Source organism: Ochotona curzoniae, unplaced genomic scaffold (assembly GCF_017591425.1).
Source record: "Ochotona curzoniae isolate NIBS_2020 unplaced genomic scaffold, NIBS_Ocur_1.0 contig_883, whole genome shotgun sequence".
NCBI classification, from domain to species: domain Eukaryota; kingdom Metazoa; phylum Chordata; class Mammalia; order Lagomorpha; family Ochotonidae; genus Ochotona; species Ochotona curzoniae.
Genome location: NW_024466599.1, coordinates 62,403,700 through 62,419,033, shown reverse-complemented (window position 1 = coordinate 62,419,033; position 15,334 = coordinate 62,403,700). Strand labels below are relative to the sequence as shown.

The window sequence follows — 15,334 nt, the reverse complement described above, 5'->3', positions numbered from 1 at the left end:
GGTTTTTTGAAAACCACTTCCACCATGGGTAGCTAGCTGTTTGTCCAATCTCCTGGCTTCCCACATTGCGAGCAGGTGCTGCTTGAGGCTGGACTGGCAGATCACTGTATAAAGTTGCGTTGATGGGCCTCCTGCTGCCTTACTCACTGCTCTTCCTCTGAGCCTCTGGTAAAGTGGACCACAGGGGCAGCCTTCGGGATGCCAGCCAAGAGGATGAGCTAGAGATTGGTAGTCACAGCCACATTCTGGTAGTTTTTTTCTGTGAGATAAAGTAATGCCCATGAGGAGATAATTAGGCTCCTTGGTCTTATAAGTTAGTCATCTCTTTATAAGGTATGGAGGTTACAGTGTATAGCCTAAGAGTCCTTTAGAATTTTTGGGAGAAAGTAGAGGAGAAGTGAAGAAAGGAGTCAGAAACACCGGATTGATTAATCTCAGGAAAAATATCAAATGAAAACTATTAAATAACAGCTCTAGGAAACATTTACTCAAAGGTTTGATGTCTGCTACAAATTTGAGACAGGAGTACAGGTTTACAGTTAAGCAATGAGAATATAACATGAGTAACTTGGTTGATAAGTGAGCTTGGGCACAGACATGTCATTTTAAAAACAGCCTATTTGAGATTAAAGTTATGTGAACCAAAGAGATTTTGTTGATAGAGCGATCTTAGCTGAGAACAGAATGATACATTACTTTCAGTAGTGGTTTAAGATCTTTAGCTGCTTTAAAAAATTACAATTAGCCAGTGATGAATCTGTACCAACTTAAATACGAGACTAATAGAATTATGATTCCTTATGAAGGACTACACTATTGTAAAATGGGGAAAATCTGTCAGGGGGTGGGAGTTTGGGCGGGGGGAATAGGCATGGACCATGTGGGAACCAGAATGGGTGAGGACAAGATGTGGATTAGGTTGGCCTGGCCAAGGTGTGTGCAAGAACTGCCACTGGGAGGAGACTTTTTGGAGGATCCTGGGGAACTCCTTTCTCAGAACACAGTCCCTGCAGGTGAGCACAAGAAGCAAGACAATGAGCAGCCCAGCCCAGCCCAGGCCAGGTCACAGTACTGGCTGGTATGCATGTTTGGGTCAGGTCATAACACCCATTGGCAAATCTGAGAACCAGGATCGGGTGCAGGACAGGCTGGATTGGGCAGCAGCACCTGCCTATTCGAGTTGGTACTGGGGACAGGTCAGGTAGGACAAGGCTACAGCACCTGCGGTTAATGCCAAAGTGAGGTGGGCCATGCCAGACTGGGCTGAAACACCAACCAGCACATGTGAGACCTTGAGGTAGGGGTGGTGTGGTGGTAGGTAGGTGGTGGTAGGGGAACTGTGGGGGACTCCCCTGCTGGGCTACTGCTCCCACCAGTAAGCATGAGAACCAGGCTCAGGGCAGACCAGGTTGAGTAGGTCTGTGACACCTGTTGGCCTGCATGTGAACTGGGTTAGGAGAGCCAGGCTGGGTGCCAACTGATTGTGTCCACTAGTGCAGGTATGAGCCAGAGTAAGGGCAGGCAGGTTGGGCTTTGCTGCAGAATCAGCTGACAAGTGCAGGGACTGGGGCAAGTCCTGTCAAACTAGACTGCAGAACCATTTCAAGAGTGCAAAATCCGAGAGAGGGAGTGGGTCCAGTGGACGAACTGTGGACTCCTCTGTTGGGCTGATGTTCCAAGGTTACCAGGTGCTCCTGGCTTGTGATAAGTTTCCTTGTGCTTTGATATACCCAGCTCCTTCAGAGTTGCTTTTGCTCAGCATAATGTGATGTTCTGTAGCTCATGGAATGAGCTGTGAGTCTGAAGAAGCAGGGTTGAAAAGTGAGCATGAGGACCAAGTTGAATCTCAACAGCTCAGCTACCTTCCCCCAGAGCAGGTCCTATGAGGATCCTGTGGCTTCTCCTTCCCTCCCTCCATCCTTCCCACCTTCCTTCCCTTTCTTCTGTCCTTTTTCTTTCTGAATGGGAGAGGGAGGGAAAGGACAGAGAGAGGGCAGGAGAAGGCCAGGCATGCTGACACAAAGCCAGGAACCAGGAGTTACAATTGTGTTTCCTGCATGGGTGACAGGGACCCAAATAGTTTGGCCATCTTTTGCCTTTCCTTGGGCATTAGTAGAAGGCTGGATCAGAAGTGGGGCAGCTGGGATGTGAACTGGCATCATATTAGATGCCAGGGTTTCAGATTGCTGCCTTTTCTGCCATGCTATAATATTGGTCAAACCCCGTGACTCCTTAGTGGGCACTCCACTGCCTCCACCAAGGCAGACAAGCGAAAGATGCTCTCTCTGCCACCAGCATCACGCGGGAGTTCATGCCCATCCCCCACTGGCCTTTTCATCATTGGTTCTTGATTCAGATGGGAGGATTGGCCAAGGGCTAGGCAGGAGATGGCAGCCAGTTGCAAAGGAAGTAGATTCCCAGATGCCTGGAAACAGGTGGCCTCTGCTTTCTACTCAGTCTTCCTCCTCCTGGTTTTTCTGGTATTTTTTTTTCATGTTTAACTTTTAGCTCTATCTATAATTTATTTTGGCCTATTGAACAAGCTAGGGATCCAGCTTCCTTCTTTCCTGGACATTCAGTTTTCCATATACCATATACCCACCAGCACCTCTCCTTCAACACAGTGTGTGTTCAGGTGCCACCTCTGCAGTGTGTTGAATCTCATGTTTTGGGCTGCATATGTTTATGGATTTTCTCCTGTGCTCACTTGATCTGTATTAATGTGCAAATCTCAAGGTATTTTTCAAAACAATGTATGGATGTTTTAAGATATTTTACATTTTGAAAATTTTCAACTTGAGTAAAAAAAAAAACCTGATGCAAAGCATTCCCATCACTCAGATTCACATTTGTTTATTACCCTCTTTCTTATATAGATCATTTGTAGAATTTTTATTCAGAGCCATTTAAGAGTAAGGTCACATATTTTCAATTATTGTGGAAGTCACGTGTAGCGTGTAAGAGCTGTTTGGATGTCATATCATTTGCTATAAATTTTGCTTTCCCGAATCATGCCATTTAAGTGACAGTATACTTTAGTTCACACACACACACACACACACACACATGCACAAGAGTGAGTTGGGAAGTGTGATGCTTCTTTACTATAACTTTAGTAACATGTTTCCTAAGAACAGGGATATTAACTTATAGAATCTCAGCATGGTATTGCATACCAGGAAATTAAACTTCATCATACCACTTTTATTCTAGTATTCAAGTTATGTCAATAGTTTCAATAATACTTTTATAGCAGTTTTTTTTTATTTGAAAGGCAAATTTAATGGAGAAAGCAGAGAGAGGTGTTTAATCTCTGATTCACTGACCCGAATGGCTGCAGTGATCAGAGCTGAACTGATTTGTTACAGAGCCAGGAGCCTCCCACATGGGTATGGGATCCCAAGGACCTGGGCCTTTCTCTTTGCTCTCCCAGGCCACAAGCAGAGAGCTAGATGGAAGTGGAGCAGCTAGGGCATGAACTAGTGACCATATGAGATCCCGATGCCATAGGGTCCTGTCCTTCCCAGTCCTGCTTTTCAGAGGCGACTGTCGGGCTCCTCTAGCCCTTTGTCTTGAGTGTGTATTTCTGTGTTTACAGACAGGATACTTACGCTGACAGTTTTCCATTGATCAGCTGACTTCCCTCCTGCCCTATTTTTCTTCCCCTCTATACCTATCATAGTATTATGTAGATGTGTGTGTGTGTATGTAGACATATATTGGTTAAGTCAGTAGTCATTGTTTGCAATATTAGAACTGTGCAGACAAGCTGTGGAGTAATAAGTACATTGTGCTTTCGTTTGTCTAGGTTTTGTGGATGTCTTGCTAAGCTTGTCTAAACAGTCTAGTATTTATATTCCACCTCTACTGGTAATATTTCTTACATGATCAAACATTGTTGCTCGTTTTATTTGCTACTCCTCAGTCTCTGTTACATTGGACCAGTCCTCAGGTGCTTAGCCTGGATTGGTTGACCCGACACCTACTGTCCACTGTTATCTGGAGGTGTCCCTTTGCCTTTGTGGTAGCAGAATTCTTCTTCTTCTTTTTGAAATATTTATTTTTATTGGAAAGTAAGATTTACAGAGAGGAGAGACAGAAGATCTTCCATCTGTTGGTTCACTCCCCAAGTGGCTGTGATGCTTGGGGCTGAGCGGACCTGGAGCCAAGAGCTTCTTCTGGGTCCCCCATGTGGGTGCAGGTTCCCAAGATTTTGGCCATCTGCCACTGCTTTCCCAGATCACAAACAGGGAGCTGGAAGGGAAGTGGAGCAGCTGGAATGTGAACCAATGCCCATATGGGATCATGGCACATGCAAGGTGAGGACTTCAGCCACTAGGGCCCTGGGCCCTGTGTTAGCAGAATTCTAAAGCTATTACGTAAGATTCTTATTAGTCACTAACCTAGAGCCTGCTGTAAGAGGTCTTTGCAGATGTTGTTAAGGTTACTAATTAGCTAGTCTTAAAAATAATTATTCTGGATGGTCTAAAGTAATCACAGGAGTCGTGAGAGCCAAAAAGGAAAGCAGAACAGTCAGATATGGCAGGAGAGGAGGTGAGAGAGATTTGAAGCTTCAGTCTGTCATGGTACAGTTTGCCCCAAAGCGGGAGGGAGGAGCTATGAGCTAAGGACTGGGGTGAGTTCTGCCAACAATCTGCCCGTGTCTGGGAACACATTTACCCTGGGGTGTTCAGGAAGGACTGTGTCCTGCGGATACTTTGATTTTGGACTTGTGAGACTCTAAGCAGAAAACTAGCCAGACCGCAGTGTGCCCTAACATCTGGCCTGCAGTGGTGACATAGTAAACTTGAGTTGCTTTAGGGCACTATGTGTGTTGTGATTTGTTAACATCAGTGAGAGAGACCAGTGCAGCCATTATCACCGGCTTCACTCTGTCCTGTGGTGGAGTTCACAACCCTTCTCTTCCTCCGTTTATGCTTTTGATATAGATGTTCTCAAATAATTTGGTCTCAGGATACTTTTAGACTCTTTAAAATTATTGAAGAGCTTAGAGAACTTTGTGGACGTGGTTGTATCAGTGTTATCATGTTGAACGTGATGATTGAGAGGTCTTTAAAATAACCATTCGTTTCAAAATACTATTAAAATATTTCACATTGTAACATAAGTATAGCATTCTTTAAGGAAAAAATAACTAGGTTTTAAAACAAGAAAGTTATTGGGTCTGGTGCAGTAGCCTAATGGCTAAAGTTCTCACCTAGCATGTGCTGGGTTTGTACCCTGGCTGCCTCACTTCCTTTCCAGCTCCCTGCCTGTGGCCTGGGAAGGCAGTTTAGGATGGCTCAAAGCCTCGGGACCCTGCACCCGTATGGGAGACCTGGAAGAAGTTCCTGGCTCCTGGCTTCAGATCAACTCAGCTCTGGCTATTGTGGCCACTGGTGGGTGAATGAGCAGATGGAAGATCTTTGTCTCCCTTCTCTCTGTATATCTGACTTCCCAATAAAAATAAGTAAATCTTAGAAAGAAAGAAAGGATGAGAGAGAGAGAAAGAGAAAAAGAGAAAGGGAGAGAGATAAACAGAAAGAGAGAGAAAGAAAGGAAGGAAGGAAGGAAAGAAGGAAGAAGAAAAAGGAAGAGTGGCATCGTTTCTGTTTGCAATTCTCCTCATGGCCACAAGGGCCAGCGCTGAGCTGATCCGCAAGCCAGGAGCCAGGAGGTTCTTCTAGGCCTCTCCTGTGGGTGCAGGGACCCAAGGTCTTGAGTCATGCTTTGCCATCTGTCTGCAGTTCTTTGGCTGGGAACGGGCTAGATACTACTATATTGAGGATCATTATGATTTTCAATTTCTGCTCATCCACAGAATGAATCAGTGACTGGCAGGGGCATCATGTGCTTTGGGAAGGTTGGGAGCAGAGAAGGGTTCTTTAACCACTCTGTAAACAGACTTGCATCAAATCCCTTTGGCCCCCAACCTCATTGTGTCCCCAGCCTCCCTCCTGCCACCCCCAGAGCCTTCACTTCCTGAGGCTGTCTGCGGGGAGGGGTCTATGGAGGCTTCTCATTATTAGCATCCATTCTGTAAGAGTGCCTGTTGCCAACTTCCTCTACGGTTCATTTTGAACTGTTGGTTGACACTTGTTGATTACATCCTTGTCCGGGAGTCTGTTTCTACAATTGTGCTCTCTGCCAACTGCCCCCTAAATGATGTGAATTACCAGTGTGTTACATGATGTTTTGCTCTCTTGTGGAACTAAAAGTTTTAACTTTTTTTCATATAAGCTTTGGAACCAGTTTGTCTAAACTGCACCTTCCTCATCGACTGCCATTTTGTACTGAAATCATTTTAAATTTATAGTTTAATTTAGGGAGAACTGACATCTTTAAATTATTGAGTCTTTCTAGAACACGGTATACTGTGTTTCTTTTTTTTTTTTTTTATACTCAATTGTTCTTTTATATCCCTCAGTAGAATTTTAAAGTTTACTTCTTATAGATTTTGTCCATTTCTGAATTTTATCTCTTAGGCTGCTGTTACAAATGAGATCATTTCTTTCAGTTTGTCTTGTAAATGTTGTTCTGCTTGCTATTTATCAAATCTTTTGAACTTCATTAGTATAAATCTCCCTGTTATAAAAAGACACTAAATACATTTTGATTTATTTGTTTAAAGTTTATTAATTTGTATTTATTTAGAGGGCAGAGCAAGAGAGAGGGAGAGTGAGCAAGCTTCCGTCTGCTGGCTCCCTCCCCAGATACCTACAATCACTGGGGTTGGACTGGAAACCAGGAGCCATGAACTCTGTCTGGTTTCCCCAGGTGTGTCCCGGACTTGAACACTTGGTCTGTCATCTGCTGCTTCCTAAGCACATCTTGCAGAAGCTGGATCAAGGTGGAAGGGGTTTGGTCCCAGGCACAGTGCACAGTAGGAGGTGCAGGCATCCCAACAGTGCTGTAAAATGTTGTGCAAAAATGTCTGTCACAGTTTTATGTGTAGTTTTCAAAGTGATAAATTACAGTATAAAAACAATTTTTTGAAAGGCTATACAGGGCTGGTGTTGTAACGTGGTAGGTTAAGCTATGCTGAGTCCCTGCTGTCCCACATCTTTTTTTTTTTTAAGATTTATTATTTTGGTTTGAAAGGCAGATTTTCAGAGGTAGGAGAGAGAGAGCTTCAGTCTGTTGGTTTACTCCCCAGATGGCTGCAGTGGCTGGAGCTGGGCTGGTTTCCCAGGACACAAGCAGGGAGCTGGATGGGAAATGGAACAGTCTCAGGAAGTGACCTGGCACCCTTATGGGATTAGCCAGCTGAGCCATCACACTGGTTCTCTCTTCCCTCCTTCCCGCCTAAAAAAAAAAAATTTTTTTTTTTTTTTAATTTGAAAGAGAGAGAGAAAGCGATCTTCCATCTGCCAGTTTAATCTGCGGATAGCTGCAGTGGGTTGATCTGAAGCTGAAAGCAAGGAACTTCTAGGCCTCCCACTTGGTTCAGTGGTCCAAGGCCTTGGACCATCCTCCATGGCTTTTCCAGGCCACTGGCAGGAAGCTTCATCGGAAGTAGAGGATCCAGGACTAGAACTGGTGCCCATACCTGGATGCTGGCGTCACTGGTAGAGTATTAGTGTGCTATGCCTCTGCTCCAGCCTAGGCACCTTGCTTGTTTATCTGGGAGAGCAGTTGAAGAAGACCCAAATCCTGGTTCTCTGCACTAATGCTGGAGACCTGAATGAAGTCCCTGGCTCCAACCTGGCCTAAACCTGCTACTGAGGCTCTCGGGGAAGTGAATCAGTGGATGGGAGGTCTCTGTCTTTTGTGCAACTCTGCTTTTCAAATAAATAAGTAAATCTTTTTTTAAAAGAAGATACACACTAGTGATATACACTAGTGATTTAGCCACTAGAAGATCTTTTGTCTCTCCTCCTTGTAAATCTGCCTTGCCAATAAAAAAAATCAAACCTTTTTTTTTTTTAAGGATTTATTTATTCTTATTGTAGAGTCAGATATACAGAGAGGAGGAGAGACAGAAAGGAAAATCTGTCCAATGGTTCACTCCCCAAGTGGCTGCAGTGGCTGGAGCTGAGCCAATCTGAAGCCAGGATCCAGGAGCTGCTTCTGGGTCTCCCATGTGGGTACAGGGAACCAAGGCTTTGGGCTGTCCTCGATTGTTTTCCCAGGCCACAAGCAAGAATGGGAAGTGGAGCAGCTGGGATTAGAACCAGTGACTATATGAGATCTTGGGTGTGCAAGGCCAGGGCTTCAGTCAGTAGGCTACTGTGCCAGGCCCAATATTTTTTTTAAAGAGTTATTAAAAAAATTTCATTGAAAATGAAATTTAAAAAAAGTTAAAGGCCCAGCACGGTAGCCTAATGGCTAAAGTCCTTACCTTGCATGCAATGGGATACCATGTGGACACAGATTGGTGTCCTGGCTGTTCTATTTCCCTTCCAGCTCACTGCCTGTGCCTGGGAAAGCAGTTGAGGATAACAGAAGGACTTGGGACCCTGCACCCATGGGGAAGACCTGGAAGACACTCCTGGCTCCTGGCTTCGGAATGGCTCAGCTCTGGTGGTTGTGGCCACTTGGGGAGTGATCCAGCAGATAGAAGAGCTTTGTCTCTCTCCCCTTCTCTCTGTGGATCTGACTTTTCAATAAAAAATATATAAATCTTTTAAATAAAAGACTAAAAAAAAGATAAACAGTAGGATTCAAGCAATGGCTCAGTTGACTAATGTTTGATCTACCAGCGCTGACATTCCATAATGGCTCTGGTTTATGTCTTGGCTGCTCTACTTCCCAACCACTTCCTTGCTTATGTTTGGGAAAGCAGTGGAAGATGGTCCAAGCACTTAGCACTCAGCACCAGCATAGGAGAGCTGGAAGAGGCTGCTGGCTTAGCTCTGGCTGTTGAGGCCGTTTAAGGGGAGTGAACCAGTGGATGTCAGAAATGTATCTCTGGTCTCTCTTCCTCTCTGTAAATCTGTCTTTCTAAAAAAAAAAAAATAAATCTTAAAGGAAGATATACAAGTAAAAGCAAATTTTATTCTCATCCTGTTCCCCTACTTCATCTACCCTTTCTTTTTTTGTCATTATGAATTCTTGTATAAGCTTGTCTTGCTTACACCCGGCTAAATGTAAAAGATACTGAAGTGGTATTAGAATTTATTTATTATTTATTATTAGAATTTTATTTATTTTTATTTACTTGATAGAGACTGTTTACATTAGTTTGCAAGAGAAAAGAAATCAATGTGTGTGTTCTATTTCAAAGTAATTAACACCAAAAACAATAGGTTGTACCACAGAAATCTCAGTTGGTCCAGAACACCATTCTGTATAGAAAGTTAAAGAGAAACTGAGTTTCTGTTCTTTGGGCAAAACTGTTGTTCCCAGACCAACTGCAGACAGGAGTGGGGCTTTCAGTAGACATTGTAAGCAAGTGGGGTCATGTACCAAAGGCATTTCCTTGAAGACTTACAGGAGATGAAGCTGACTTCACCAGTAGGATTCTGAAGATGGGGAGCAACGAAAGCAGTGGCTATCAAGAGGTGGAGGTAATTCAGTCACAGCGAGAGTGGACCCATCAGGAGCAGGGGCCATGGCGATGGGCTTTTAGAATGGTTCAGGGCATTTTGTTTGCTGACTTTTTGGAAGGCCAAAGAATGATCCCCTCTGCTTGTAAAGAGAATGTTTTGAGAAAGTCAGCCAGAGCTCTACCAGGAAACACCTGGAAAAGCTTCATCAGCGTCTTCCTCGTCACAGTGGCACTTTTGCTCATTCTTCTCATCAAGTGAGAGCCTTTCATGAGGGTTCCCATGAGAAATGATCCGTCATCCACTATGTGGTGCATTGTGACTTCTTTTTCTGTCTTAATCTTAAAAAGAGCTTTCAAGGACACACTTTTTTTTTCCAATTCATGTGAGAAAGAGCATTGATATGAAATTCTCAGGACCCTCAGGTCTTTAGGGATGGACTAGAAGTTTGGGATCCTTACAGCTGTGTACTGAACTGGGTGGTGCTTAGGTTGACAAATACAGTTTCTACTTTGGTTTCATATTGCATGGACTTTTTGACATCCCCTGCTAAGGAATTGTGCCTGTTTTCCCAAGGAGAAGACACTGATAGATACAGAAAGAAAGCTCTTCCATCTACTGTTTCACTCCCCAAGTGGCTGCAATGGCCAGAGCTGAGCCGATCTAAAGCCAGGAGCCAGGAGCTTCTTCCAGGTCTCCTACTTGGGTGCAGGGTCTCAAGGCTTTGGGCCACCCTCAACTGCTTTCCCAGGGCCACAGTCAGGGAACTGGATGGGAAGTGGAACAGCTGGAATTAGAACTGGCATCTATCTATATGGGATCTTGGGTGTGCAAGGTGAGGACTTCAGCCAGTAGGCTACTGTGCCAGGCCTTCATTGATATATTTCTTTTTTTTTTTAAAGATTTATTTTTATTATTTTTTTATTGGAAAGGCAGATATACAGAGAGGAGAGACAGAGAGGTAGATCTTCCATCCGATGATTCACTCCCCAAGTGAGCACAATGGCCGATGCTATGCCGGTCTGAAGCCAGGAGCCTCTTCTGGGTCTCCCACATGGGTGCAGGGTCCCAAAGCTTTGGGCCGTCCTTGACTGCTTTCCCGGGCCACAGGCAGGGAGCTGGAAGGGAAGCGGGGCTGCCGGGATAGAACCGGCGCCCATATGGGATCCAGGGCGTGCAAGGAGAGGACCTTAACCACTGCGCCACCGCTCCGGGCCCTCCCTTTTTTTTTTTTAAAAGATTTATTTATATTATTTTTTTATTGGAGAGGCGGATATACAGAGAGGAGAGACAGAGAGGAAGATCTTCCATCCGATGGTTCACTCCCCAAGTGAGCGCAACGGCTGATGCTATGCCGGTCCGAAGCCAGGAGCCTCTTCTGGGTCTCCCATGTGGGTGCAGGGTCCCAAAGCTTTGGGCCGTCCTCAACTGCTTTCCCGGGCCACAGGCAGGGAGCTGGAAGGGAAGAGGGGCTGCCGGGATAGAACTGGCACCCATATGGGATCCCGGGTGTGCAAGGCGAGGACCTTAACCACTTGCGCCACTGCGCTGGACCCCATTGATATATTTCTAAAAATATTCTGCTGGCTCTGTTTTTGAGTGGGTAGTCAGCCAGAGAGCCTGTGAGGGCAGGAGGAGCTGTAGTCAGTGCCAGAGGATGAGAACATGGCTACAAAGACTTATGTTGCTTAGAGTTTGTGGTAAGGCCTTAAATGCCCAGGTGTAAAATTCTGTAGAGCATGGTGTAGTCTTGCTTCCTCGTAGGCCACATCACCAACTCCCTGGGCACACATTATCTAGGACCATGTGGGTGACTCCTTCTCAGCTAGGAAGGGCAGAGGTATCATGTTGCTTGTCATCCCCTCTCCTGGTACTGTGTGTGCCCTGGGCAGCTGACGTGTATGGTCTACATCGAGGGGCCTCCCAGGACAGTGCAGGGCAGGAGGAGAGCGAACCAAGTGCTTTACTCCTTTCCTGTGGGATCAGTCCAGTCTGCTTTGTTCCTAGGTTTTTTAGTTCTTGGCAGATTCCTTCTGAACTCCACTTTCTCCAGGTTACACAGTCACACCCTCCATTAGCCCTGGAAGCCTCAGTGTGATGTGGGAGCCACTTGTGTCTTGGGGATGCTACAATACCCTTTGTGAGTGCAGAGTTCTTTGCCCACACTGCTAGGGTATGTGTATGATTTGTCCCCATCAAAACTCTCATTGAGGCTTGGTCCCTAATGTAACTGTTGAGAAGTGGAGGGGCCTTTCAAAGGTGCTGGGGGACCAGAGAGATGACCTCATGAAGAGATGGATGTTGTTACCTTGAGGCTGGATTCCTTATCAGAGAGCAGGTGGTTGTGAAAAAGCCAATTGGGGTTCCTCGGCCCTTCTGGCTTTCTGTCTTGCCCTCCTGCTTCTTCCTCACATGCCTACTTATCCTTCTGCTTTTCTGCCTTGCAGGGAGCAACATGATGCCCTCAGTGAAGCCGAGAAGATGCCAGCCAGCACCATGTTCTTACAGAATGGTGAGCCAACGTATTTTCTTGATTAATGACTTAGCTTCTAGTATCTTGTTATAGAAAATTAACTAAGAGACACATGTGTGTAAAAAAGGCAGTTTACCTTTATCTAGTAAAATTGGCTGAAATGATCTCGAGTACTGTGTGCCATCTCAGCTTAGTACTCTGGACAAGCACAGGTACCTTGTGCCTACTGATGTGTGTTGACCCACGGCTAATGTTTGAGCTCTTCAGCCACCCCTGAGGGATCACAAGGAAGGCAGCAGGGGCTAGTCAGCCCCCCACTGTCTCAACGTGAGGAGCTTGAGGGGTGCATTTGGATGATCTCGTCCTCTGGGACCAGGTGGAAGAAGGTCATGGCATCTGTGCAGTGAGATGTGACTGCACCTGCTTGAGCCCCTAGAGACCAGCAGGGCTCACGGTTGTATAGGACGGAGCTCTGGGGCAGCAGGATTGGCTCAGGGATTGAGCAAGTCAGTGACAGCCACTGTGGAATGCTCCATTCCTTTCTGGGGCTTAGGCAAAGCTAGGTTTGGTGAAGAGCCCAAAAGTCCAGATGGTGAGGGCTTGAAGAGGAAATGTGTGTGGGGGTTGGGAAATGGGGCGTGGGCTGGAAGAATGTGGCTTCAGCAGAGAAAATTGGTCATAATTGAATTATTTGTACAGTGACTACCAGAACCTGCTGTTACAAATTGGAGCCCTGTAGAATTATACTCAGTAGCTACAGATTGTGTTTTGTTGTTGGTCTTATATTTACTTTTTATAATTGTGGGTCTCCTCTTGCGTTTTCTTATTTGCTTTGGACCATTAAACCAGATACTTAAGCTTTTTACTACAGGTATAAAATAAGATTGATAAATTCTGAACTAAAGACTTATGAGTAGAATGCATGAACTTTCACACCATTGTGTTGATTATAGATCTCTGGGCTTGTCTTTTCTTGTTTGGTTTTTCACATATTCCAGGTAGGTGAGCTTGCAGTGTAAGCTAGGTCTGGGTTGGAAATTTGTGCTGTTTGCTTTTGGAGGGAATCAACAATGGTGGTTCATGAGAAAATGGAATGAGAGGAGAACAAAGAGAAGGCAGCTTCTGGTTTCATTGATTATGTATGTAGGACCAAATGTCAGTCATGATGCTCTAAGGACAGTGTGGCCACCAGACTTGACAGTAGCACTATGGGCATATGACCCTGGGCATCCTGTACTGCAGCGTCCTGTGCTCCTCACATTGGTGCCCTTCTTGGTTCCTAGAGCCCTCATCTGTGTGTTTTGTTTTTTTTCCCCTGTAATGCTTCATGCTTTGGCTTGACCTTGTTTTCTTAATCAAGTTTTTTTTCTGAATTATCTATATAATATTTCTGGTTCTTCCTGGTTCATTCCGACTGTAGCCTCCATGCTAATGTTGCAAACTAGTCATTATGTTGGTTCTGGTGTCTTGACATTTGCTGAAATTTGGTGGGCTCAAGTGTTTCCTTAATGTGGATGAAATTCCATGGGAGGTTTAGCTGGACAGGGCTGTATATTCCACAGGAGGGTTGAATTATTAAGCTCTGTTCAGAAAAGTTTAAGAAATATGGGGCTTAGTGCGGGGGAGGGGATAATGCTATGCTAGCAAGCACCGATTTGTGGCCTCAGTACTTGGGCAGTGAAACTTTGGAATCATCATCTTGATTGTGAGAATAGCAAACGTGAATCTCTGTGAGAAAACAGTCATGTTCCTGAAGCAGGTGCAGCCGTAGTGTAGGAAACTTCAGGCTCAGGGGCAGGTCAAGTGCAGAGGCTACAGGAGTGGTTGCTCCTTGGGGAACTCCTTGTTAGTCCTCTATTCCTATCATTAATGCAGATTGTCCTTAGATCTATAAGGAACAAGTGGAGTTGGATGAGGGATAGCAGGGAGCAGAGCTAAAGATGCTAACAAGACTTTTAATTATATAGTCTATAAAAGGAAGTAATGTCCTGTTGATGTTATTTTTTTTTTTAGTTGTTTACTCTCTTGTGAGCAAGTGCTGTCCCATGGACTAAGGTGGGGCCTACCTGGGGGAGTCCTGCCAGCAGATCTTTTACTTTACCAGCTGAAGACTTGGCTCAGAGTCACAACATGGCCTTTAAGGCCAAGATGATGAGGGAGCCTCTATGACAATTTACTGCTAGATAATTTCAGACAGTGTAGACTATTGCCATCCAGCTGGACTTTCTACAATGAAGAGAATATCCTCATCTGGGTTGGGGGTCATAAATGGCTGCAGGATCTCCCATTTTTCATCAAAGCTCACTTCGAGACATCTTCATAGTGCAAGCATCCCCTGTGCAGTTGGCTGTGGGGTTAGTGGCCTGACCCAGTGCCAGGTGAAGACCTTGCCTGTCCTTGACCGCTCGTGTTCCTGCCCCCACTGTGCACCATTTTGCCCAGCTCTACTTGTTGCTCACTTCTTATCTGTCTCCCATCGCCCTGAGCACCCAGCCAAGCACCCTTAAGGGGACCAGGACAAATTGGACACTCATGTTTGCCATGATCTGGATGTGGCTGGTGCCCCTAAGGTTGTGTGGGAAGTGTGGTACCTTGTGTGGCTGTGTTAAGGTGATGGAAGCTTTAAGAAGTGGAACCTCATGGGAGGTCACTGGTGGCACTATCCTCACAAGGAACTAAGTAGTTCTTGTGTGTTCCCAGTTGATTCTAGTGAGAGTGAGTTATTCATTTTTTTGTTTATATTTATTTATTTTTACTGGGAAGGCACCATGAGGAGAGGCCTAACTTATATGCCACATTGCTGCCTTCCCCAATCGCCTTAACAAAAATTTATTTTTATTGGAAAGGCAGATATATAAATAAGGAGAGACTGAGAGGGAAAGAAAAAAGATCTTCCATCTGCTGATTCACTTCCCAAGTGGCTGCTGTGGCCAGAGCTGAGCCAATCCAAAGCCAGGAGCCAGGAGCTTTCTCTGGGTCTTCCACTTGGGTGCAGGGTCCCAAGGTGTTGGGCCATCCTTCACTGCTTTCCCAGGCCACCAGCAGGGAGCTGGATGGGAAGTGGAACAGCCAGGACACTACTGATACCCATGTGGGATGCAGATGCTTGCAGCAGAGAACTAGCCAGGGAACTGTTGGATCAGTCCCCAGTCAGTCTGGCCCTTCCTCTCCCGTGGCTTCCAGGCTCACCATGTGATGTCCTTCCCTGCTGCACATGCTGGCATCATGCCATCGAAACTTCAAAGCTGTGAGTTAATCTGTAAGTTACTCAGCTTAAATTTTTTCATTGTATTGATAGAAACCAACTACTAATAAGTGTAAAAGAAAAACATTGACCGGGCACATCTTTGAACTGCCACTTGCCCTGAGGTGC

General features: G+C 45.4%; 1 protein-coding gene across 1 annotated transcript in view; it reads left to right on the top strand.

The window, feature by feature from the left end:
• The window catches only part of POLE4 (DNA polymerase epsilon 4, accessory subunit), a 94,315-nt gene that overhangs the window by 23,093 nt on the left and 55,888 nt on the right, over positions 1-15,334 (top strand). Inside the window, exon 4 of the mRNA XM_040993372.1 lies at positions 11,936-12,000. Within this exon, the coding sequence (XP_040849306.1) occupies positions 11,936-12,000 (65 nt within the window). The remainder of the gene's footprint in view (positions 1-11,935; positions 12,001-15,334) is intronic.